This window comes from Pempheris klunzingeri, chromosome 13 (assembly GCF_042242105.1).
Source record: "Pempheris klunzingeri isolate RE-2024b chromosome 13, fPemKlu1.hap1, whole genome shotgun sequence".
Classification (NCBI taxonomy): domain Eukaryota; kingdom Metazoa; phylum Chordata; class Actinopteri; order Acropomatiformes; family Pempheridae; genus Pempheris; species Pempheris klunzingeri.
In genome coordinates, this window is record NC_092024.1 from 11,805,966 (window position 1) to 11,830,772 (window position 24,807).

Below are 24,807 nucleotides of genomic sequence, written 5' to 3' on the forward strand. Positions count from 1 at the left end.
CTCATTTTATTAATAGTAAACTACTACTTCTCCTCAATTAGGGTCACATACAATGTCAGTTGAAATTGGATATTTCTTGATAATGTTCTGTTGCTCTTAGCTTCATATCTATGCGCATCTTCATTTATTGATCTGGATTATGTGGCTATATTTACTTTTAACTATATGTTTCTAGTCATGGCACTAGTCTTTGTTTTTCTGAGTGCTGCTGTCACACTTCCTTCATATCTGGCCAGTTATTCACAGATGGATCCTATTTTGCCATTATGTATTGTCTTTGCTGAATAGTGTGTTTAAGACCTCACCTATGTATAGAATTGTCATCTCTGCTGGCTTTAATTACAATGACGATGTCTTGTAGCTGAAATGCATTTGTTTTTGCCCACAATCGATAAGAGGACTACTGATCTGTGGGTGCTGATGTTCTCTTTGTTTTGATGCTGCTGCAAGATTTCGAGCTAGGCACACAACATATTTTAAAAGTATCATAGAAATGATTCATTTTTAATTCTGCAAACATTAATCTGGCTTTATTTGTCACAACAAGCTAGTTTAATGTTTAATTAAAATGTGTATTCATGCTGATGCTATAGATACTGGAGATGAATTATAGAATGCAACATTTCCATGTCCAGTTAGACGTCTATGCATTTTTTTCGAACACTTTTACTTTTGACACAAATTAAAACACACACACTCACACACATCCACAATGGCCATCATCCATTACTCTCAGTGCTGGGACAGTCAGATTTGCGGAGGTGGCAGAAGGTAGGTCCAAATCCCTCATAGGGCCCAGGGATGATTAATGATTAAAGGGGATTAGAAGGAGGGTCAGGACTTGGTTACTAGTCTCACCCTGATGCTGCTTTGGCTGCCTTCATACTATCTGTGTCACTACGACCACTCGCCACTCACAGGACTAAATCTGAGAATGTCCGCTGGAAAACGAGAGGAGAATGATGTCAGATGTTCAAGGTGAATGTTGACCAGGAAAAGGCAGGTACAGTGCACTTCTTGGATTCTGTTTCATAATGTCAGTTATTTCTCACATTTTATTTTTAGGAACAGACAGAAACACTTGGATCACTGGATTTAAAAGGAGACTGTTGTGTTTTTTTTTTGTTTTAAACCAAAGTACATCTAGCTGATCTGCTCTATAGTTTGTCTCACATTCAGATTGTTTCCTGCTTGCATACAACTGATCACATGTCATTTTATTTAGTCTTAACAGTGTTTTCCATTCCAAGATATTGTGCCATGTGAGCACATTTAATTTTTCATACTCTCTCCTCTGTAGTGTCACAGACCTGCCTGCATCTACAGTATAACTGTAATGCAGCGTCCACAATACATCTATCATGACTACCAGGCTAAGCTGCTTATGAGACTACCTTCAGAGACCTGTACAACCAATCCCCCTCCCCTCGGTCCCGTACACCCCCTTGAGGATAACCTGTTCCTCTCCCGTGTTCTACCTGCATCCTACCCTTAATCCCCCCCTGAACTTAAAGGAAACTTAAAGAGGAGATATATTTTAACATAATATGGCCGTCTTGAGAGTGAAGTTCACCAAGACCAAGAGGGACAAGCTGGCCCAGGTTCTGTGGATCCTAAATTGGATCTCAGTGGTGACAGGGGCCATCCTGTTCAGCCTGGGGCTCTTCCTCAAGGTGGAGCTCAACAAGCGAGTAGAACTGATGACTAAGAGGGACATCCAGTACGTGCCCAACATGCTGATTGCTGTGGGCCTCATCGCCTGTGCCATAAACTTCCTGGGAGGGAAGATCTGCTACGACTGCGTGGACTCCACCAAGTTCCTGCGCTGGAAACTGATCATGCTGCCCTACATTATATGCACCTTCTTCTTCACCTTCTGTGTGCTGGTGGGGGCTCTGATGTGCTACAGCATGCGTGGGGAGCTTGAGGAGTCTCTGAACCTGGGGCTGACAGAGGCCATCAGGTTCTATAAGGACACAGACACACCAGGACGATGCTTCCTGAAGCGCACTGTGGACATGCTGCAGATAGACTTCCAGTGCTGTGGAAACAATGGCTACAAGGACTGGTTTCAGATCCAGTGGATCAGCAGTCGTTACCTGGATATATCCAACAAGGAGGTGGCAGAGTAAGTGCAAACTACAGAAGACACTGATTTCATAAAGAGTATATTCACATATTCACACATAGAATGACATAAAAAAGGACTATTGACATAGAAAAAAAGCTGCAACACCTAATATCTCAAAACATGTGCTAGGGCAACTCCTTTCACCAATAAGCAAATCGTGAAAAATAAAAATCTGTTCAAAGTCAGTGTAATAAATGTGTGATGAGAAATTTCCATGACGGGCCTAAGAAATTATGAATATTCCTGCCACTTTTTTTAGAATAATAACAACTAAATAAGAGGTTAAACTTTCCCAAACAATGACACACTATGGTCAAACCACAGAGGCAGACCCTGAGCTCCTCCTTCTTTTTCCTGTTTTCTAGTCGGCTAAGAAGTAACGTGGAGGGGAAGTACCTGATAGATGGAGTCCCCTTCAGCTGCTGCAACATCAACTCCCCCAGGCCCTGCATCCAGCAGCAGATCACCAACAACTCCGCTCACTTCAACTACGAGCATCAGATGGAGGAGCTAAACCTGTGGATGAAAGGATGTCGCCAGGCGCTGCTGGAGTACTACACCCACATCATGCAGTCCATTGGCCTGACAGTCCTCATCACCTGGCTGTTTGAGGTGAGAGGATGAAAGTTAGTTACAGCAAAAGGTCTTAAAGGTGAAGTTAAAGGGGAACTCCACTTTTTTAGCACAGCAGTCTTTTTACAGGTGCTGGGGAGTACTAACATCCATTTCTGCATATGTGAAAAAAAAAGTTGGATGAAGTTTTTTGTGGCTTCAAAAGTTTGATAAATTGCCTGAAGCGACGTGACCTGAGTCAATGTCTGTTGGAACTGAAGACTCCAAGTTTGCATATTAAAAAAATGATGGGTGTCAAGTTTGAAAGAAGTGAGCTTACCAGACCACTGTAGTCTGCTCCTCATCTGTGTTTTAGGCTAGCGGCTCAAGGCTACAGTAGCCCTTAACACACCTGAATCTCCAACAAGTTGCATTGTGGGTAATGTAGGCACCAGGGTCTGACAGTGAAGAAGACTACATCTTTGCCTCTGCTGCATCTATTTTGATGCATTTGTTTTTTTTAAATGTCCATTGTGAGTATGACAATGTTAAAGGAGTGTAATGGACTTTTTGTTGAGATCCTTGGAGGATCTTTTAAAGAGACAGCTGTCTGCAAAAGCACTGCATTTGCATAGGTGCTACCCCTGTTGGACTCTTATGATTCTTGTTCATCTCAAAACATTTAGAAATACGAGAAAGTACTCCGTCAGATATGCTAAATCACGTAACAAGAAAAGTTATCAGCTTTTTCTCTTCCCCACTGTATGAAAAGATTTATAGTCACTAATGGAGGACATGATTGGTGTCACCTCATTGCACGCTCACTCACAGTACTAATCCTTGAGTAAATCTATCCTCTCATATAATCTCTGGGTCATCCATGCAGCACTTGAAATGGACTCTCCTACTGTCCTCTACTCAGTTTCCGAATCACAAAGCTTAAGATACAAATTAGATACAAAATTACTACGTATTATATGGAGCCAAACAAAACTCCTCTTCTTTGTTTTTTTGTATCATAATTCACATTTGGTGTCACTAATATGCGTGGATGTGTCTGTGTGTCTGTCTCATTTTAGCTGTCAGTGTTGACAGGGGTTCGTTTCCTCCAGACCTCCCTGGAAAATGTACTAAGGCAGGGTGACCCCAACTCTGAGTCTGACGGCTGGCTGCTGGAAAACAGCTTAATGGAAACAGCCCGCACCAACCTGAACATCATCAAGAGCCTTGGCAAGTGCAACCACATACACACAGCCGACAACGGAGACCCCAATATTGATGTTCCCTCAACCTCTAAAGCACACTATGGACCAGACAATGTCCCACCGAAGGAAATACCTGAGGCCAGTTGACCTCTGTCCGCCTCAGTGAACAGCTTCCCTGCAGGCCTGAGTAAGGGCCTTCATCCAGACCACTTAAAATAGTTCCTCTTGTTACATTTATTGGTTTTAATCAATATCAGTTGGGTAAAGAATTACAACTGAGAAAAATACCTATAGAGGTGTGTGTGTAAAATGGAACTATTGTGCGGAATATCACACATCTTTTCCAAAATGCAGATAATGCCTTGCTGACTTTTTACAACCATTAATCAAAATCTCTCAATCAAAAATAAATTTCTTCCTTTTTCATTGTTGCAAATAGCACAAAAAAAAATCATAAATCACCACAAATGTAGATGTTTTTCTGTACATCTGTACACATCTGTACTGTAATTTGTTGTTTACAAATGATATCTTGTTGCCTGTGTATCGAGGGGTTTTGCAACAGGTGTCCAAAATTGTTTAATACACCGGTCAGTTGCAACACTGGAGTCAGAAAGAACTTGAATTGTTTGAAGTTAAAGTAGTGATGTGGATCACAAGCCCACATTTTTTTTTTTTGCCTGATTTTGCCTCAAAGTATGATATAAAAAGCAATCAGAAGAGTTTAGAATTACAAGAATTTATAGGATGTATAAATTAAAGAAAAGGGGTGATCTGGCCCCTTAAACAGGTCGAAGTGAGTTTAAGAACTGGAAGAGCATGAGGATTTATACATTACATTTTACATTAGTTCTGGGTGTTTAGATCAACAGTAACATTTTTGGTTTCCTTCTGTGCATTTTACCTGACTTTAGCAAACAAAGTTGTTCCAGAGGTACTAAACAATATATGTTTTTGCTTTCACATTAGTTAAAAGCACATAACCAGACAGAAATCTAATTGATAACCCATAATAATACACTCTAGATCGTCTGAGCTGTCACTACAATGGATCTCATGTGCCTCAGCAATGCCACCATGGTCTTATAAAAACACCTCAGTCATCTCCGCTGGGATGAGCTACCAAAAGCTTGACAATAAACCATCTGAGCTGGTGATGGCTGGGTTTTATAGTTTGTGATTGTTTTGTAAGGCTCCAAACAGTTCACAGTACAAACTAGGCTACTATGTCTCATTTTGTTTTAATGATAAAGCCTTCAATGTATTGGCTGGTGGCAGGATCTTGTCTGTTGGTCAAAGGAAATCAGCTTACGCATTTGGGGGGGGGGAAGACACTGGAGGTTTCTGCAGGTTGCTAAATTAAAGCATGTAGATGAATAAAGTTTTGATTCTGGCAATGAGACATTACTGTGTTAAAATGTACAAACCATGTAAATGTATTAAACCAATGAAGAAAGGGAACGCTGCCTGTTTTTCCTCATCTGGCGCTCACTTGATGGATGAAATAATATAGAGGATGGAAAATGGATTATTACTTTTATTCTATGGATGAGCGACATGAGAGGAGATTTTGTTCCACTACTATGAAACAAATCTAACTTGATAACACATTAGATTTTAGAAATGGTGACACCACTGTTATCAGATGAATTCAGGGCACGGGACAGTTGATCTGTATAGAGGCTGGTGTCTTTATTCCCACAGCCTGGAAGTCATATAGTATCATCAAACAAAAGGAGGAAATTTAATATTCATACATTTTCCTGGAAAGGCTGAGCTTAAATGAATGTATTGACTGAAGAATATCATATATTCTACCTTTGATTTCTTTTTCAATAAAAAGTACAATTATTTCTTAAATATTATATTGAAATCATATTTACTTAAATTCAATTTATGTTGAGTGAATCAGCACCATATGGTGAAATTTGACTACTATTCTGTCCAGCAATGGTCCCTTCAATATGTTTTAATCATGGATATCTGACAATTATAAGAAGTTTCGCTAAAAGGGTTTTTTTTCTAAACCAGCATCTCATAATACTATATAGTATGGTAGACTGTTTCATATAATTTATTCACTTATTCTTAAGATTAGTGAGTAAAGATAAATGTCAAAAGGCTAAAATATTCAGAAAACTTGTCAAAATGTCTGTTTAGTTGTGTGCATACATTATCAGGAAATATTGGAAGATTATTGTATACTTCTCCCAGAATACTGAATCTGCTTTACAACTTTGAAAACGATATATATTCTATAAATGTTGTATACACAATATACGCATTACGTGTGTGTGTGTGTTAAAGGTAACAGTAGGATGTGGATCATTTTGACTGCATACACAAAAATGTGCTGCATCTCCCACCTCACCTAAACATTTCCAAATGAATGTACCTTCCTAAACAGTACAATTCTACAATTATAACTTATGACAAATCAGAATTTCTAACATAAAACGAAAATGCAGAAAATTCACAGCATTACTGAGAGAAATCAAATACATAAACTGATAACAGAAACATGTTAGTGTGTATCTGAGGTTTGTCTTTATTTGAATGAGTCTCTTTGCAAATAACATTACTTGAGGAGAAACTCATTCTCACAGCAGACAATCAAATTAAAACAAGGCGACTTGGGTTTTCTCATTATCCATCACCCTCCGTTATTCATCTTCCTTATCTTCTTTTTTGGACTGTCCCACTTCTCTAGACTCCAGCAGCGGTTTTCTTCAGGAGAGGATTGGCTGCTCAGGCCTCCATTGATTGCAGGAGGGCTGTTTGTGTACATGTGTATGTGTGTGTGCGTGTGTGTGTGTCTCAGGAGCACTGGAGCAGATTGTACTCTATGGCTGTGCTCTTAACACTCTGGCTAACACAGCTGGAGCAGTCATCACAACATCTGCCACTCAAAGGCAAACATAACGTTGACCACCTCCAGGCTGCGGGCGATTTCTTCCAGAATGCAGTGCTGCTGCCACAGCTGGTTCAGCTTCCTGTAGCGCTCCGGGCAAAGGTGCAGCGGATTGCCCCTTCTGCAAATTTAAAGACAGAAAGTCTGATTTATTCAATATATAATACATTTGCAATTACAAACTATGCATTTCATGCCCATGATTATATGCAGTCAAATGAAAGGTACCATAAACTTAAAATGTACAAACAGCAATCCTTCGTATAATTAGTAGTATAATTAGTTTTTCATTGCTGGATGACTTTGAACTCTACAAGATTTAAATTGAAGGCTTTTACAAAATAGAACAGCATGACACAATTTGATTAGAAAAAAAAAAATGTGTGAAATAATCTTTCAGTCAAGTCGATATGGTCTAGTAGCAACAAGTTTCAAACAAGGAGACATGGCGCCATGGATGAAAAGCACCGGGCCAAAACACAAGGAGCATCAGACTTGTAGTTCTATATAAAACTGCAGCTGCAGCAGTCATCGTCTGTAGGGGGTGGAGGTGTTTAAATTGTAGCAGCTGTTAGTTGTCAGCCTGCAGGAGACAATATTGACATACCTACAGGTGTGGCTCTGAGTAGAAGGAATAATAATTCAACACCTGGAAAAGAAGCTATCATTTTTACCCGAGGTGAGGATCAGTCTCCCCATAATCATCCAGGTAAGGAGCAGGGTATGTGCTTCCTCGAGTCTTACTGGCCATCAGTACGATTTCACACTCTCTTATCCTGCCAATATGATATCAAAGAAAAATACAGAAGGATACGGTTAAAAAAAAAAAAGATGCAGATAAAAAGCATGCTTCAGAGCATTGAAAAACAATTATTCTAATCCCTATAAGACCTGGAATTGACCCACCTGAGGAACATGCCCACTCCAGCACCACAGGTAGCAGCGTGGGCGGTGCACGCTCCCACATCTTCCCCATCCAGCTGGCTGAGACAGCAGGAGCTCTGAGAGCAGAGCATGGCCCCACAAAACAGGCACAGGGTTGGATGCTTCCTCTCATCATCGGTAGACTTGGGACACCTGAGGGCAACAGAGGAGACAAGTGGATTAAACATCTCTGGCAGATCTACTGCTGAAAGGTGATAACTGAAAGGAGTTAAAGTCCCCACTTACTGAAAATGGCTGGCTTGATTGAGGAGAGCACTGTAATCATCGGGAAGATCAATCAAACGATTCCTTCTCCTGGGGTATCTGAAAGAGTTTAATTTTATTAATTTGGGTTAATTTATTTTATTTTTTATTTATCTTATTTATTTGGAGATGCTGAAGATGAATACAAAGGCCAACGTCTACCTGACTGTCTGGATTTTGCCTTTCAGGACTTTGGTAACAGCTGGGCTCCCACACCACCTAAGGAGGAGAACACATTGTCATAAACCTCTTCTGTGAATACTAAGAAGCTATCGATCTAATTTATCAACCTTGCTTCGATGTTCCTCATTTACCTCTGCAGCAGTGGAGTAACAGAGTCTCTGTGCTCCTGGAAGAGCTGGAACACATTGGAGGGTATTGCCAAGTAGCTGCATAGTGCCTCTATCTGTCCTTGAGAGGTAACTGCAAAGACCCCAAACACCAGCTTGAATTAATTAGTCATCATATGCACTAGAATGATATCATTCTAATAATATATTTGACCTACCAGCGCTACTAGAGAGCTCCTCTGGAGGATGCACTCCTGTAAGGCAATTGAAGAAGAGAGCAGCGCAGCGCAAGAAAGGTTCGATTCCTCTCTTCACTCTTTCAGCCACAGAGCTTCCAGACACATCTGGAATGAGCCTGATGAGCAAAGCACAGAACAACGTGTCAAACAAGCTGAAGGTAGTCTTCATTATCGTGCTTGTCTCTGGACATGCAGCACGGAAAAGGGCCTCTACAACAAAGCACAAGGAGCAATGTTTGCCTCTAATGGGAGGGCCAAGAGGCAAGGTTGATTCCTGTCACGTTTGATCATGCAGGCAAATTAAAAAAAAACCAACTAATTCCTGCTACATTAAACTTTCCCAACACTCAGTGAAAATATCAATAGACTGTGTTCATTTAGGAACATGGTGGTGAAATGGCAGAATTTCTGGAGGTAAAAGGTAACAAGCAGCATATGTTCCCTGACAAATGGGTGAGTGGCTTCAACCCCAGGATGACAGCCTTAGCAACAGCAAAAGAACAATTTTCTCCTTATTGTGGAGGAATGGTCAAAGTGAGCTTATAAGTTAATGTGCGTTGGTAGAAATTAAGATTTCAAACAAACCTTTGTGGGCGAAATAACAGGCTTTTTGCCCCCAAGCTGCAAGCAGCTTACATTTTCAGAGACTTAATTTCAGCAGCAGCATGAGGGATTAAGTAGCACCATGGAGACATTCATGTCTCACAGTAGAAAGAAAAGAAACTTCTACCAGGATTCTGTACGAACACTGCTAAGACTGACATCCATTCATTGACTGTTCACTGTACTGATCATAATGGACGTTTGCACAATCCACAGCCATGTCCATATTTGCACTGAAACCACTGGATGCAGTTAATAAAGTCCCTTTTGGGATTTTTTGAGAAATTCTGAGCACAGTAGTATGACTTGTATAAAAAATAAGCACAAAATATAAAGAATATATTTCTATCTGAAGCACAACTTCTGAAGCAATAATTTCAGCCTACATTTGTATTGTCTTTTATGATTAAGACATCAGAGCATACAACCTTTTAGTTTAGTTGATATTCTGTTCATGGGATTTGAATTCACAAGAGTTGCACATCTACGCAAGGGAATCTATTCTCTGCCATCCTTGTCTTAGCTTTTAATAGATGTTGCCTGATAAATAATGATATGATGAGAAACAGCTGTACCTCCCAGTGTGCTGTGACACCATAGCGCACAGCTCTGCTGCTGCTCTCGCCTCCTCTGTCTCCTCTCCACTCGCTACTGCAGGGAAATCTAGACAGAATCAACAACATCCATTATTCATCATAATCACCGTAGAGCATTCTGAGGCAGATATGTAGTGTTGTTAGACCAGAAAGTATAGTACCTGTAGAAGACAACAGGACCTGCAGCATGTGAGCCATGGTGACCACATGCAGGATGTGCAAGTGGTTGTAGGCAGAGCTGACAGCAGACGGCTGTAAGTCTACAGCCTCCTCCTGATATAGAGAGGGCACAGACAACACCAACCCCACCTGACCGAACACAAAAGAACACATAAGCCATTAAGAAAAAAATGCAAATAATGGCATGCAAAAGCTCAACATTGCAAGACACTTAAATAGGAACTATATAAAAATATAATACTATTAAGTTTCATCATTAGAGCTTGAAAACATTCCTGTAATTATTAGTAGTTTTATCTATCATTTCTAATTGAAGAGATGTTAGTGAGAGATGAGGACAAGAAGAGCTGGAGTCCATCATTCTGAACAGAGCTGTTCCCTTTAGGGGAAACCTACCAGAAGATGGAAGAAGTCCACCTCCATAATAGAAGGGGTGTTCTTTCTGCTCATGACCGGTAGCAAGACTGGGGAAAGAGGTTGCAGTTGTGACCACAAGGCAAATGGACCGCAAGGCACCCTTTATTTATAGTATATAGCACATTTCATTCAAAGGGGAAAGCACAATTGCTTTCCTGTAAAAAGGAAAACTGCACAAATACATCGGATAGATAGATAAACATCATGTATTCTTAAATAACCACATACCCCCCAACATGTCGGAGAAGTGCCTCTGGATGACAGCCTGGGAGCTCTTAAGTCTCTGAGCTGCTGAAAACTGAACAATTGCCTTCAGACCTGCAAGCTAAAATAGAGATGCATTTCACAAAACTGATGTCTGAAATTCAAACCCAAACCAATGTACATTACATGCATGATGTGACAGCTGTCATAAGTGGCTTCCAACCTGTCTGTTCTGTAAGGATCCAAAGAGTGGCTTGTCCTCCTCCTGCAGTATGTTTTCTGTGAAGACATGCAAACCTTGTGAGAACTGCAAAAACATGAAAGTGGGCATAGTGACACAATAAGCCACAGTTCTTACTGTACCTATGGCCTGAATTGTGAAGGCACATGTGTTCCAAGCCATAAGGGGCACACGTGGGCACAGCTCATTGGGTGCCGTCTGCAGTCCCACCCTGTGGACCGTAGTGGCACACACAACCAGCATCTCCACGATGCTATCTGAGAATTTCCTCCTAAAAACAACCAGCAGCAGAGGATTCAGACTGCAGCCCTACAGGAAACACAGATACTTGAGTAATGCTGACTGAGCTGGCAGTTTCACTCACGGTTCTTGGACTCCATAGCTCAGAATGGACCTGAAGTCTGGCTGGCCCTCTCCACACAGCCCTGTGTCCCCATCAACACCACTGCCTTCTGTGTTGCAATCTACACAAAGGGGAAAAATAATCAATTATCTCGTGCCACATTGTCAATTTAGTGTCGCACATAATGACAATTGATCTGCACTGTTGAGTGAATATTAACAGTATACCAACATTTCAAACTGCATTCACATGTGATGCTGTACCAGGTTAGATAATACATCTGTTTCCATTGGTGTGGAAGGCAAAGAGCTGCAATGGCTGAACCTAAAACCTCTAACACTCGTAAGCGATGCCACAGAAAGCAATGCAGTTACCATGCCACTGCTGTTCATCCATCTGAAGAGATGCAAGCATTATATGTTGAGTATGTCTTCTTACCATTATCCTGAGTGACTGACTTGAGTCCTTTAATCCTGGCAGAGAGGATCTGGATCCAGCGAGGCAGGGTCAAATGCTGTCCAATTATCTCTGCATTTTCACTACACATAAGAAACAAACACTCAAAGAACTTCCTTGTACAACCAACAACCCACTGCAGATTGGCTTGAAGGTGGTACCCTAGACTTACTAGTTAAACATTAGTGGTTCCAATGGGATGAGAGGGACAACAGTATTGCACAGAGACTTGCACAGCGGACACAAGTACTCTCCATTCTCCAGGTCAATGATCAGCTCAGCGTGAAGACGATTCCTGGTCGTATTCTGAACAGCCTCAAAATATCTGAAGGATACAGAGGAAAACGCTTAAATGGCAAATGAACTGTCAATCGTGCTTTCTACTGTTACCACATACATGAAAAGAAAACATGTTTTTGTAATTACTCACTTCTGCCAACATGTGGCATGCATGACATGTCCGCAGCTGCCAGTGTGGGTCCCAACTGCAAGTTCAGGAGGCATGAAGAGGGGATATGATGTCCCTGTTCCTGTAAGGGATCAATGACAAGAACATGTTTAATTTTTCCTATGAAATTACGGTTGTTAACAGTTGAATGAAATGATAGTAAATGGAGACTGACCATCTGCTCTGTTGGTCGGTATCTTTCCTCTGCACTGTGTCAGCACTGTGGACCTCTGAACACATGCAGTCAGCACCATGGCTTGAGCCTGGGCTGCCACTTCTTGTTCTTCCTGGCAAAGAATGCAGGTGAGCACCTCCCTCTCGGCTGGAGTGGAGCCTCGATGCGGCCCAATGGCTACACGCAGCTCCATCTGCTCCATGGCACTAGGAGGAATAAAGATGACCCAAAGTGGAATTAGTCAAATTGCTTTGGTTTGGTTCTTGATCTCAAGCCAGTTGAACACCCTCATGTGTTTTTTTTTTTTTTTTTCACAAATGGTCCTCCTCACCTCTCAGTAGCTGTAACAGGCTCTCCCTGTGTACCACTCTCTGGCATGTTGTCATATAGCATCTTGTTTGACTCAATGAAGTTTTTCTGCATTGCCGACATCTGAGCCATAATCTTCTGCCGGTGGAGTTTAGCTGCCTCTGCCTTCCTTTTGCGCTCAGCTTTCTCTTTATCCTGAGCACTCTGGAATAATAACAAGTCAGACGGTAAAACTTCTCAATGCTGAGAGGATATACAATGCAATTAAGTTTTAGTTATTTCTTATAATTTCAGAAAAGGGCACAAATGATGGCTTGACTGTGTTTGGCACTAAGGGAAACCAAATCAATCAGTGTGATGTCCAGAACTTCACCTGAGTCAATTTTATAGGTAAATTCACATTTTTACATTTATTATTCATGGTTCTTTTACCTCTTCAGGCTTAGTTGTCTCCACACTCATTGAGGTTGTTGGACTGGACTTCTCTCTAAGGCACTTGACAATCTCAAACATCTATCAGAAACAATATAAAATGGTGAGGATAACAAGAATGTTAGAAACTCTTATGTGATGTAAATGATAAAAAATTTGAATTGGCTAACTGAATAGCCTACCTGTAGAACCCATTTGACCATGTCTTTTTGAGCTTCAAGGGAAGGAAGAGCTTTAATCTTGGACAGCAAGAGGAACACTGACTTGCCGTGTTCTGAACCAATCCCTGGAAGAACAAAGGAGACACACTCAAAGTTTGCAAAACCAAACCAATTCAAAGCTTTGAGAATTATGTCGAATGGTTAAATCAGTGATGAAAACATCAAACAAAAAATTGTTTTTAACTCACGGCGGGCCTTGAGGCTGAAGTCAAAGGTTGCTTCCTCCACAGTGCTATCTTCAAGCTGTGTTTTCTCTTCAAGCAATGCCTGACCTATCAAGTGCAGGGCCTGTGTGGTAAATGCATGCACTTTGTTACTGGAAGCGGTTTGAGTAATAAATTCTAAAGGTTGAATAAAGTAAAAAGGATGAAATGTGTACCCTCTGGATCATGGCTTCTGTCCAATGAGTTGCCCGGTCCTCTGCAGCTCTCTGCAGGACACGTCTCAGGATGTGGATGATAATGTCGCTGCAGAGCAGGCGCACTATGCTGGCGAAAGCTGGGCAGAATGGTGGGGGCACTGGAGGACGCAGCGCTGAGAATCAACAAAAACAGAGGGAATGTTAGCGTAGCTGATTCATTAGCAACTGGAGTGGAGAAGATTGTCACATGTCAGAGCTGTATGGAGGCTTGTGCTAAGCAAAGACATTGGTCACCTTTATCATTGCTCTCCTGAATCCTCCTCTTCTTCTGAGACTCTTCTGCCTACAACAAGTAAAAGGTAAGAATAATATGAGGACTATTCAAGAGGAGTTGTGTCCGTTTAATGCAGAACCGATGTTGAGGCAGTGTGTTACCTTGCTATGCTGAGATCTTGAATAATGGTAGAAGAAAGGGTTGAATTCTATCATACGCTCTTTTTTTACTTCATACAATCCATGTCCTGAAACTCCTGGTTTTCTGAAAGCAGAAGCAGAGTGGACAGATTAAACCAAATCCAAAATGACTGTTAGGATTAAACTCAAACTCTCTCAGTCTTTACATACTTGAAGGTGGCAACTTTGGTAATTACACTCTCCAGGCCAGTTTCATGGCTCTCCTGCAGAGAAAACATTTTAAACTCATTTTTAAATTATTCTTTCATAAAAATTAAGAAAATAACTCAATAAGTGAGACAGTATGTGTATCTTACGTTCTCCGGCAGACCCTTGACCAGGTTACTATGAGCCATGGGCTCAATGCACAGCAGGTGGATAACCTCCCTCATGGTCACGTCCTCTTTGGTCACCTGACTGATACCGGGGACATAGCGCTCACCTGGAAACACAACACTGATGAGACACTGTCATGTGGTTCAAATCCAACCAACTAACTTCCCAAGTTTGATTAGTAGACAGTACCAGTGATGACAATAATGAGGTACAGCATCTCTTCTGTCAAGCGATTCCACTGTATCAGTTCATCCTGCAAATCATTAAAAAAAAAAAACATCAATAAGTAAGGCATCTGGTGGCATGACAACCTTATTTTCTGAATAACTGAGGTGTTGCTCACCTGGTCTTTGCTTGAACAACTCCCATTGAAGTAATCAAAGAGCTCAAATCTCAACAAGATCAGCATGAGGAAGTGGTTGGAGTCCATTTTGGAAGCAGCTATCTGTAAATAAATTGTGGGGAGGATCATACGTCACCACATTGTGTAAATGTAAAAAGTAAAGGCAAGGTAAGGGCATTCTGTGTCTGACTGCCACCAACCTGAAGCATGAGAACGTCCTTATCGTACATCTCATCCCTGCATTTTACGTCCTGATAGTAGTAGACCTGATCATGTGAAACAACAATTAATGTCTTTGTTATTTATTAATTGAAGAAATATTAACAGATCGCACAGAATAAAAACAATACATTGAATATCTACAGAATGTAGTATACCTGGCTGACCAATGAGAGCCCATTTCTCCGCCACATTTCAGCGGAGACCTGTGCAGCCAGCACCACACAGCGCAGAGGATACTCTGCCAGCTGGGTGAAGTCATAGCTCTCCTGCAACAGACAGAAATAAACCACAACTCTTAAATGCCAGCAGGGAGTTAAAGCTTCTTCAACAAACACCACAACACAGCACACATTGAATATTGACACTGACACCAGTAGCTTACTAAACATTTAAATCACGTCACTTACAGGATCATCCAGATGTTCAATTGCCCCTGTTCTGCACAGAAGTACGTACAGGCCTAGGGATCACAAGGCACAGAGTAGTAAGGTCACAATTGACTGAGAAACCACCAATAAAACACTAAGAGCTTCAAATATTATCCTACCAGCCAGTAGCCTGGAGATGGGCAGATGTATGCTGACAGGCTCCTGAGACACTTTGTACGGACGAACATGGAGAATGTGCTTGCACATGTAATAGTCGGTGGCCTTCCTATGGAAGGGCTGGTTATTGCACTGCATCAGGACTTTGTGGCACTCTTTAAATGCAAGCAGCAAGATCTTGTCCTGAGGGAGCAAACAACCAAAAATTAACTTGTCCTGTCTTTACTTCTACTACTTCTGAGTAAATGGACAGCGAGGGGGTTTTATCGAATGTTTCCTCCATTTGTGAATGGACAAATTGATAACTCACATCAGAGGAACACCAGTCCTGAAACATTGCAAGAATGTGGCGGAGCTGGATCTGAAGGGAAAACCCAGCTTCCCATTCTGGCTCCACTGCAATGTGTTGACCAAACTGGCGCTTCACCTCCTCCATGCCCTGAAAAGCAAAGCAAAAGAGTTCCAGCATTTCTCCGAAATCTGGTTTGTCGAGTTACTGTAACCTGATGTAAGGACAAAAACATTATCACAGAATCAATCAGGGTGAAGATGAAGACTACCTGCATGCATTTGAGGAGACCAAGAAAGACTTTGAACCCCTCTAAGAACTGTGTCTGCAGATCTTCTGTCCATACTGAGGGCTTACTGATCAGAATATACCTGAGAGAGACAAAATTTACATCTTAGATAAAGATCCCAACAGTTACAAATGAGAATTTTGTCAAAATTGCTTCCCGTTTAATGACCTGAGGTCGTGGAAGATGACCTGGATGCGTGAGAACTTGTCTGAGTTGTAGCCAAGGAAGAAAAAGCGATCGTTGACATCCAGATGTTCGCGCAGCAATTCCATGACTGTATCAACTATCACTTTAATGACATTGGCCTGTTCGATCAGTTGTCTGGCCTAGAAGAGGAACAGGAAAGCGACAATAGAGATGGATGATAATGCACAGATATGTGCAGTATGGTCTTCCTAAACTAGTATAAATTTTAATGTTATATTATATTTAACTCACTATAACATAATATCTACATTGATGCCCTAACAACAAACACTTACCAATGTGGGTACAGTGAATATTTGAACAGACAGAGCAGTGATGGATATACTCCTCTCATGGTCATCATTTATGAAATCCTTTTGCAGCTGCTTAAAGTGCTGAAAAAGACAAAGATGGGGAATTAATTTTATTAATTTAAGCAAATGAAAGAATTGCAAAAAATTACAACATATCCCTTTTTACCTTTGTAAATTCAATCGCAAAAAGCCTCTTGAACTCTGTCTCCATTAGCATGCTACAGAAAATCAGTTCATGTACTATCTTGCGAGCTCCTTGAGGAAATAAGAGAAAAAAATCTTCATGTTAGTGTCATACAGAACTGAGGTGAGATTACACTGTGTATGAAAACCAAGATAAGATCTGCTTGCCTTTGTACATCCTGGCATCGTGCAGCATGAGTCTGCTGATGAGGCACGGCTGGTCTCCGTCTGTGTTGGTCTCTAGTGCCACCTGACAGAAGGCCTGCCTGAAGCCCACTGCATAAGACACACATAGGTTCAAGAAGCTGTGCATGGACAACTGTGTCCTAAGGTGTAGACACATTATCTAAAAAAGGTGTGCAATCATTAAATAAAGCAATGAAATTTGTGCGATGGCAACGATGGTAGCACCTGAGTAACTGATGATCTTCTGGAACCAGGTGCCCAGACGCAGAGCAAAAGTTTGATGAGCCATTACTGCTGCATGAAGGATCTCCACACGAAGTGGCTGCAGAGAAATGTGCTCCGAGTTGGACTGCAGCACAGCAGTGAAAGAGTTAGAGCTCACTTAGAAATGAAAAACTGGGAAATAATTATTTCAGGTTCAAGATTAAACATAATTTTAATGTCTAAACTGATGCAGAGTCAGTGGCCAGTGTTTACCCTGATGAGATCCTTTGCTTGCTGGCAGGAACGAAGCGTTCCTCTCTTTACTGCTCGCCGACCCTGTGCGACAGTTCACAATAATTACACACGGGTGTATTCTACAATGCTTCCCTTTCAAATGACAGTATTGTAAAGGAAAGGTCAAGAGAAAACAAAACCAAAAATTACCTCCTTGTCAATAAGTGCTGTGTGTGTCTGTGCTTCAGCCTCATTACAGTTAACAGAACGCTGCAGGGTGTAGATCACGTGGTCATACGAGTGGTGCTCATCATTGTACAGTACACAGTAGTAAGCATTGTCTTTTGTCCTGCATGGATTGAGAAATACACTGTCAAAATTACGTTGAGTGCTTTGCGTACGGATTTATGCATTTACATGTGATTAAACAGGCCGTACCGGGGCTGGAGTTCAGGTGACAGCTCCAAATTTTCCTCCCAAACCAAAAAATCTGTGACGTACTGCAGCAGCACCCGGAACAGCTTCTCAGCCCGCTCATACAACTCCGGCTCCAACACACAGTCATCCTGCACAAAATGAGACAAACGCACAGGATCTGTTTTTGAGCACACCACAAACACTCTGAGGACTCCTCTTGCTACAAAAATGAACATCCTTCAACAAACTGCCATTAGTTGGTGACATCAGTATTGAACCTGGACTAATTCAATAAATATGGAGATACAAGTTAAATTTTGTATTTTTTTTCCTATTATTGTAATTTGCCAAGATCATAACTACACAAAATTATTGAAGCAGCCTTCAACACAAATATTCAACTGCAGAGAAACTGCACCTAATCTGACATGGACAAAGTTTGCTGTAAAAACGTTTACTAATTCCCTATTTCCTGTGTCGCCAGCAGTGGATATGACAAGGAACCGTTCTAGATGTTTTGTTTAATAAAAGCTGGCTCCTTAAAGTTATTATCAAAATCCCTGAAAACAAACATTCCACATTGCAGCCAAGTATTTCATACAAATGTCTGACATTTGACACACAAACCAAACATACAATGAGTCTGTGTATTTATCTGTGTATTCTCTACGTCACACTACTGTGTGAGAACAAAAACTGGAGTATTAACAACATGACGTCTAAAACAGCATAATGGGTTTTCATGTTCATGTCATGCGTCACTGCTTGTTAAGCACAGGTTCTGATCTGGTGTAGAAAACACAGAGCAGCCTCCCAGACTGGGGTCAGTGATCTCTCTGTTAATAGAAGCACCTGCTGTTTATGGAAACAGGCACAGAGCTGTCAAGCTGTACATCTGCTCAAAGCCCCTGAGCATGATCTTATCAGAGACAATCCCAAATACTGTGATCAGCAAAGAAAGGCCTGGCAAACAAGTGATGAACAGAAACACCCAATCATCAAAATGTGTCCCAGCAGCAGTTTGGTAGGTGAAACTGTACACTGAATACATCCCTGTACTGTTCAGCAGGATTTCAGCAACTGTAGAAAGACTGCTCTCTACCAGCATCACCATCATTTGTTTTACCCCAGTTTTCATGCACTCAATCACCCTCCCAAGCTCTTAACCTAGTTATAAATTTTCTCAGTTGGTGGAGGTCAACAAAGTGCTTTTCATTCTTGTTTCCGGAGCCAAAGCCTTAGCCAAGAGAGCAGCATCCAGGACTGAGATGGGAAAATAAGCATTCTGGGGGTCACTGACACAGAATGGGATAAGTATGCCCCTCCCACGTCCCTCTTTCCGCTCTATTATGTAACTCACCGTTACCATGGCAGTGGCTGCCCCTGGGTCGTGTTTGGAGCAACAGGGACCGATCTTCCAAGCTTCGACATCCCCACAATCACAGAAGCCCCCGCCTGATGACGCGTGCATCTGGGGGAAAAAATGCACATATAGCATGTCACTGGGGGCAAGTAATGGATACAAACAACAGTTAAATTATACAGTTGCTTTAACTGTGGGAATGCATTATCATGGACCCTGGGGTTCCAACATCAAAGGCCACATAAGTCCTATAATGATTAAAAGTGAATCAAGTACTTAAATGTTTTATACAAGGGCTACGACTGATGATTATTTCCATTATTGATTAATTCATTATCCATTGGGTGTATAAGATGTCTAAGTTTCCCAGAGATCAACGTGACATCTCCAAATGTCCAAATTTTACAATGATGGAAAACATAAAAAGCAGTAAATCCTCACATTTAAGGAGTCGGATGCATAATTTCTTGGACAGTTCTGATTGAAAGGCAACTCAAACAATTATTCTGTCTTCAAAATAGTTGTGCATTAATGGTCTGTAAATTTGGATTATCAATTAATTGACTAATAGTTTAAACTCTAGCTTATTCCCAAAGTTTAAGGGGCATAGAGGAAGGTTCTCTGCTATGTTATTTGTTATGTTTTGAGGAGAGTCATCAAGTTGACATTACAGCAAAATGTTCAAGGGAGTGAATCACAGAGACTAGTGTCAGACAAGGACAAGGTAAGGATGCTCATGTAGAGATGTCAAATCTCAGAAAAGAAACCCAATGATGAGTGATTTTCTATTATTCCCATGTATTCATGATGGAACATGCCAACTGCATTCAATTACTGTATTTAGATACAACATGTTCATTTTGTTCATTACAAACATTTACATGGGCACCAACCTTGTAACGATGACTTTTGTGCACGCTATCCTGGAAGCAGTCCATGCACAGGACACAAGTGGGATCTATTGCACAATCCCTGGAAAAGGTTGAGGACGATGTGTTACTTGATCAATCAAATATAGACAAAAGTGCATCATCTGCTGCTGAAGACAAACCACTCAAGTTACTGTACAGCCTGGTATGCATGATGACCTCTTCTGCATTAACCAAACAGTGCAAACACAGTGTAAACTTGTTGAGCACATGAATTTCAGTCGTATTTTGTGTTGATACAAATTCACTGTTATTGGCTGCATATCATATCGATGAATGTATCACAAGAGCCATTTCAGACAATAACAAAAACACACTTGTCCCATTTTATATTATATGTCTCTGTGCTAATTTTAGTCATTTAAGTAATTAATTATAATATATAACACATTCATTACTGTGCAAAAGTATTGGGCAGGTGTGAAGAAATGGTGTGAAGTAAAAATGCTTCCAAAAATTATAAAATTCAGTTCATTGATTTACAAAATGCAAAGTGAGCGAACAGAAGAAAAATCTAAAATCAAAGGGATTTGATAAAATCATATTCAGGTGTATGATTAACCAATTATACCAAACAATGATAATGATCATCTATTTCATATGTAGGTTGAAACACAGTCATTAACTGAGACAGAAACAGCTGTAGGAGGGTTAAAACTGGGTGAGCAACAAACTCTGCTACCAAGGTGATGCTGTGGAAGACGGTTTCATGTCACAGGTCATCACAGCAAGACTGAGCACAGCAACAAGACACAAGGTACTTATACTGCATCAGCAAGGTCTCTCCCAGGCAAAGATTTCAAAGTAGACTGGAGTTTCAAGATGTGCTGTTCAAGCTCTTTCGAAGAAGCACAAAGAAACGGGCAACGCTGAGGATCGTAGACACAGCGGTTGGCCAAGGAACCTTAGTACAGCAGATGAAAGGCACATTATGCTTACTTCCCTTCAAAATTGGAAGATGTCCAGCAGGTCCATCAGCTCAGAACTAGCAGAAACCAGTGGGACCCTGGTAAACCCATCTACTGTCCAGAGAAGTCTGGCCAGAAGTGGTCTTAATGGAAGAATTACGGTCAAAAAGCCAAACCTCTGATGTGGAAACATGGCCAAGAGACTCAACTATGCACAAAAACACAGGAACTGGGGTGCAGAAAAAAGGCAGCAGGTCCTCTGGACTGATGAGTCAAAATTTGAAATATTTGGTGTAGCAGAAGGCAGTTTGTTCACCGAAAGGCTGGAGAGTTCTCCAAGATGTTTGGAAGAACCTACCTGCCGAGTTCCTTCAAAAACTGTGTTCAAGTGCACCTAGAAGAATTTATGCCGTTTTGAAGGCAAAGGGTGGTCGCACCATGTTTTGATTTAGATTTTTCTTCTGTTCGCTCATTTTGCATTTTGTAAATCGATAAAAATAAACAATTGATTTTTATATTTTTTAAAGCATTTTACTTTACAGCATTTCTTCACACCTGTCTAAAACGTTTGCACAGTACTGTGTATGTACACATTTTTTTGAAACAGACACCCTTTAATAGTATTCCTTCAGTTTTTTTTTTTTAATAAAGGTACTTATTGTTATATCTATGTAACAAATAATTTTTTTTTGTCAAGACATTAACAATTGTTTTGTCCTGTTGTATATGCTGTTTATGAAGACAATATTACTAAACTACTCTATTTATCCATCATCAGTTTGAATACAGTGACAGCAGACAGTAATTCATAGAGAATACCTACTGGGATACACCGCTGACTTCTATTATGTAAAATTATTCGAGAATCTGTCAGGACTTTCTTAAATGTGCCTCATGCTGACATAAAACTTGCATAATTAAGCTTGATGAAGTATATTGAGAAAAACTCTGACAGACGAACAAATGTGCATATCAATGTGAGTCATACAGCATTTCACATCATTCAGATCTACTCGCGGACTGCCCCTTGCTGAAACCTGAGAGTTTAATCATTAACTATTCATTTTTAACACTTAGCCTAAATACTGTGGGGTTGTCATGTAATCAGATCGCTGTAGAAGTAAAACCTACTGAGGCCAAACTATTTCCTCTAAAAGTATTAAATGATGTTAAATAGCCTCCATGTATGTATATTCCTGTCTTTGCACTCTGTAGCTTTTTATCTCATCCAATAATGAGATTTGACTAGAGAAAAGTACTGTGCGCATACCGTTTGATACCTGCATTTCATGCCAAAATGATAATTACTAATTACTAATGCATCAAATACATATTTAGTATTTTATCATAGCTACTATTATTTTTGCTGTTATAACATATTTATTACAGAAGATCAGAGGGTCTGTTCAGACCTGCAGGAGTAGACAGTCTCTCCCTCTTTGAAGACACGTCCACAGAGCTGGGAGGAGGTGCTGCCCTGCTTCAGCTTCTCCAAACCCTCCTGCGGATCCTCTCCAAACAGGAAGCACTCCAGAGGATGAAGGAGTCGTCTCTGCGTGAGCTCCTCTTCCTCCTGAGGGCTGGGCTCCTTCTTCAGGCAGAAGATCTGTGGCACCTGCTCCTTCAGGTAGCTGAGCAGCTCCGCCATGCTGTCTGCAGCCTCCAGCCATTCCTGCAGGGAACAGAGAGGGGCATTAGGGCATTTGTTAAAATCTATGATGATGCAATTGCTTGTGATGAATGCTGACGCATGTTATTTTGTATTGACTGCTGATGCTACCGCTAAGTAAAACGTTCACGTTGTTTGATCCTTAGAAATCTGAACTGGGAATGTGCACCATAAACATTAAAATGGAATTAAAATGACAAAGTATGATAAAATGACCAACTAATCACCAAGTACACAGGGTACTTTCTACTGTTGGATCTGGCAAATATCATTAGTGTCATTACAAAAATATCCAATCAGTCATCAACTAGAGGTGATCTTTGGTAACGGCGCTGAATACCCAAAGGTAGAAGGTAACACACACCACAGATGTTCAGAACAACATCATCATTTCACCAATTTATCATGGCCATGTCAACAACCATGCTAACAACCATGCTAACCATGCTAGCCAAGTGAACGTCATCAGAGCATCTTTGATAGTTTTGTGTTTTTAGGCCAACATTAGGAAGCATATAGAGAGACAGGGGCCTGTTTGGCTACTCATCTTCAGTATTTAAGTCTATAAATGGTTAGTTGAGATGATTGGGTGGAAATAATACCGGTGTGTTTATTTTAACCGCATTCATGCTGGTATGTAATGCACTGTAGCTGCATACTGCACATTGTACGTGGAGGCTCGAGTTACATTAGATATCAAATCGTTGTCAAATGTTATAGTCCTGGTTCAGCAAGGTTTAATAAGCCTCACTTCCTTCAGCCTTCTGCATTTTGTTTGTTGCACAACTGTAAATATCTAACGTAATACAATAATATCCAACCAGGCCAGTTTCAATCCCAGACGGGGAACGACATGTTGGACAACAGTCTTAAAAGAGCTTGTGGTCCAAAAACAGTCGGAATAAAAGAACTCAAAATTTGTAAAAACTCATTGTAACTCATGTTGAGGCGCTTTGGGCAAAAGCGACCACCAAAACACAATAGGACCGTGAATAAAATACCGCGAAGAACACTGCCATATTTCCCCCAACTACTCTGACAAATCGTGACTCCTAAACCAGCAACACGGACCGTTTGAGGGCGATAAATATTGTAGCTCCTGCAGGGACGTTTTAACCATTTGGGGAGTTAGCTAGCTTAGGAGCTAACTACGAATGCTAGCCTAGTAAGCAGACAGCCTTTCACTACACGGTCAAACTGCATCGTACATAGAAACTACCAGGTTATACTTCAGCGTTTGGTCCCCGAGTCTCAGTAACCACTGTCAGCTACATTAGCTGTTTGAAAATCGTACCTTGCTGAGCTCCAGTCCGTCTATGGATTTCTCGCCCTCCGCCATATTCCATTTGCCGTAAAGGAGGAGGTGTAACCAGGAGACTGTTCCCCTTGTAATAGAAAACCTTTTGCGACGCTATTAGACCACAATTGGAATAGTCAGGGATATTTGGACCTAGCAAAGCAGGCGTACATCAGTCTACTAATCAAACTGGACACGTATTTAGAGAAAAAAATATCAGTTTCTTGTAGTAGTTATATTCTTCTGGTCACACTGAGCATTTTATAAACAAAATATTCTGCTAGACTCGCCCTCTGGTGGTAGCCCAGTGTACAAGGTCTGCATACATGATAGGACAATTATTAAATTAGGTTTTGAGTCCATATATGGTACGGAAATCTATGGTATAATACGGTATCCATGATCATCTATGGTATTGTATAGTACTGTACAGTATCCTACAGTATTCACTGGTAATCTATGGTATTGTACAATATTCTATGGTAATCTATGGAATAGTAATCTATGGTACTCTACAGTATGGTATGATATTCTATGGTATTGTATGGTATTGTACAGTATTCACTGGTAATCTATGGAATAGTAATCTATGGTACTCTACAGTATGGTATGATATCCAATGTATTGTATTTACATTGTATGTATTGTTTATTTTACACTATTACTATACTGTATTCAACAGTAATCTATGGTATTGTATGGTATGGCATTCTATGGTAATATATGGTAATGTATGGTAGTCTATGGCATGGTACAGTATTACAGGGTACATTTTCCTGCAATACCTCCCCTTGCCCATTAGTAGCCATGCACCCCCACTTTTAATGATAACTTGGCTCCCATGCATGGAGCATATATACAAACAAAAAAAAGACACTTTGTGGTCAGCTTCTCCTTGTATAGTAGTTAGACTGCTCTGTGTGCCCCGCACAGCCAGT

The 24,807-nt window shown here is 40.8% G+C and overlaps 2 protein-coding genes across 2 annotated transcripts; one reads left to right on the top strand and one right to left on the bottom strand.

The window, feature by feature from the left end:
- The first annotated feature begins 1,547 nt into the window (after positions 1-1,547).
- LOC139212291 (photoreceptor outer segment membrane glycoprotein 2-like) lies at positions 1,548-4,035 on the top strand. The gene is made up of 3 exons (XM_070842806.1): positions 1,548-2,128; positions 2,497-2,743; positions 3,763-4,035. The coding sequence occupies exons 1-3, from the start codon at positions 1,548-1,550 to the stop codon at positions 4,033-4,035; spliced, it is 1,101 nt and encodes a 366-aa protein (XP_070698907.1).
- Positions 4,036-6,420: 2,385 nt separating this feature from the next.
- Positions 6,421-23,917, bottom strand: ubr1 (ubiquitin protein ligase E3 component n-recognin 1). The gene is made up of 47 exons (XM_070841886.1): positions 23,867-23,917; positions 22,316-22,575; positions 19,960-20,038; positions 19,064-19,174; positions 17,725-17,852; positions 17,497-17,635; positions 17,326-17,388; positions 17,074-17,197; positions 16,831-16,938; positions 16,646-16,734; positions 16,462-16,560; positions 16,148-16,305; positions 15,962-16,061; positions 15,712-15,840; positions 15,404-15,584; positions 15,264-15,316; positions 15,012-15,122; positions 14,835-14,900; positions 14,635-14,736; positions 14,481-14,544; positions 14,273-14,397; positions 14,127-14,179; positions 13,938-14,040; positions 13,797-13,845; positions 13,521-13,675; positions 13,330-13,429; positions 13,103-13,206; positions 12,921-13,001; positions 12,511-12,692; positions 12,180-12,385; positions 11,987-12,086; positions 11,729-11,881; positions 11,539-11,639; positions 11,122-11,221; positions 10,880-11,028; positions 10,740-10,795; positions 10,541-10,637; positions 10,292-10,359; positions 9,877-10,024; positions 9,695-9,782; positions 8,496-8,632; positions 8,302-8,410; positions 8,150-8,206; positions 7,970-8,047; positions 7,706-7,876; positions 7,474-7,575; positions 6,421-6,920 (listed from the first exon to the last, which is right to left on the bottom strand). Exons 1-47 carry the CDS (start codon positions 23,909-23,911, stop codon positions 6,779-6,781), a joined length of 5,223 nt encoding a protein of 1,740 aa, XP_070697987.1. The 5' UTR covers positions 23,912-23,917; the 3' UTR covers positions 6,421-6,778.
- Between the last annotated feature and the right edge of the window lie 890 nt (positions 23,918-24,807).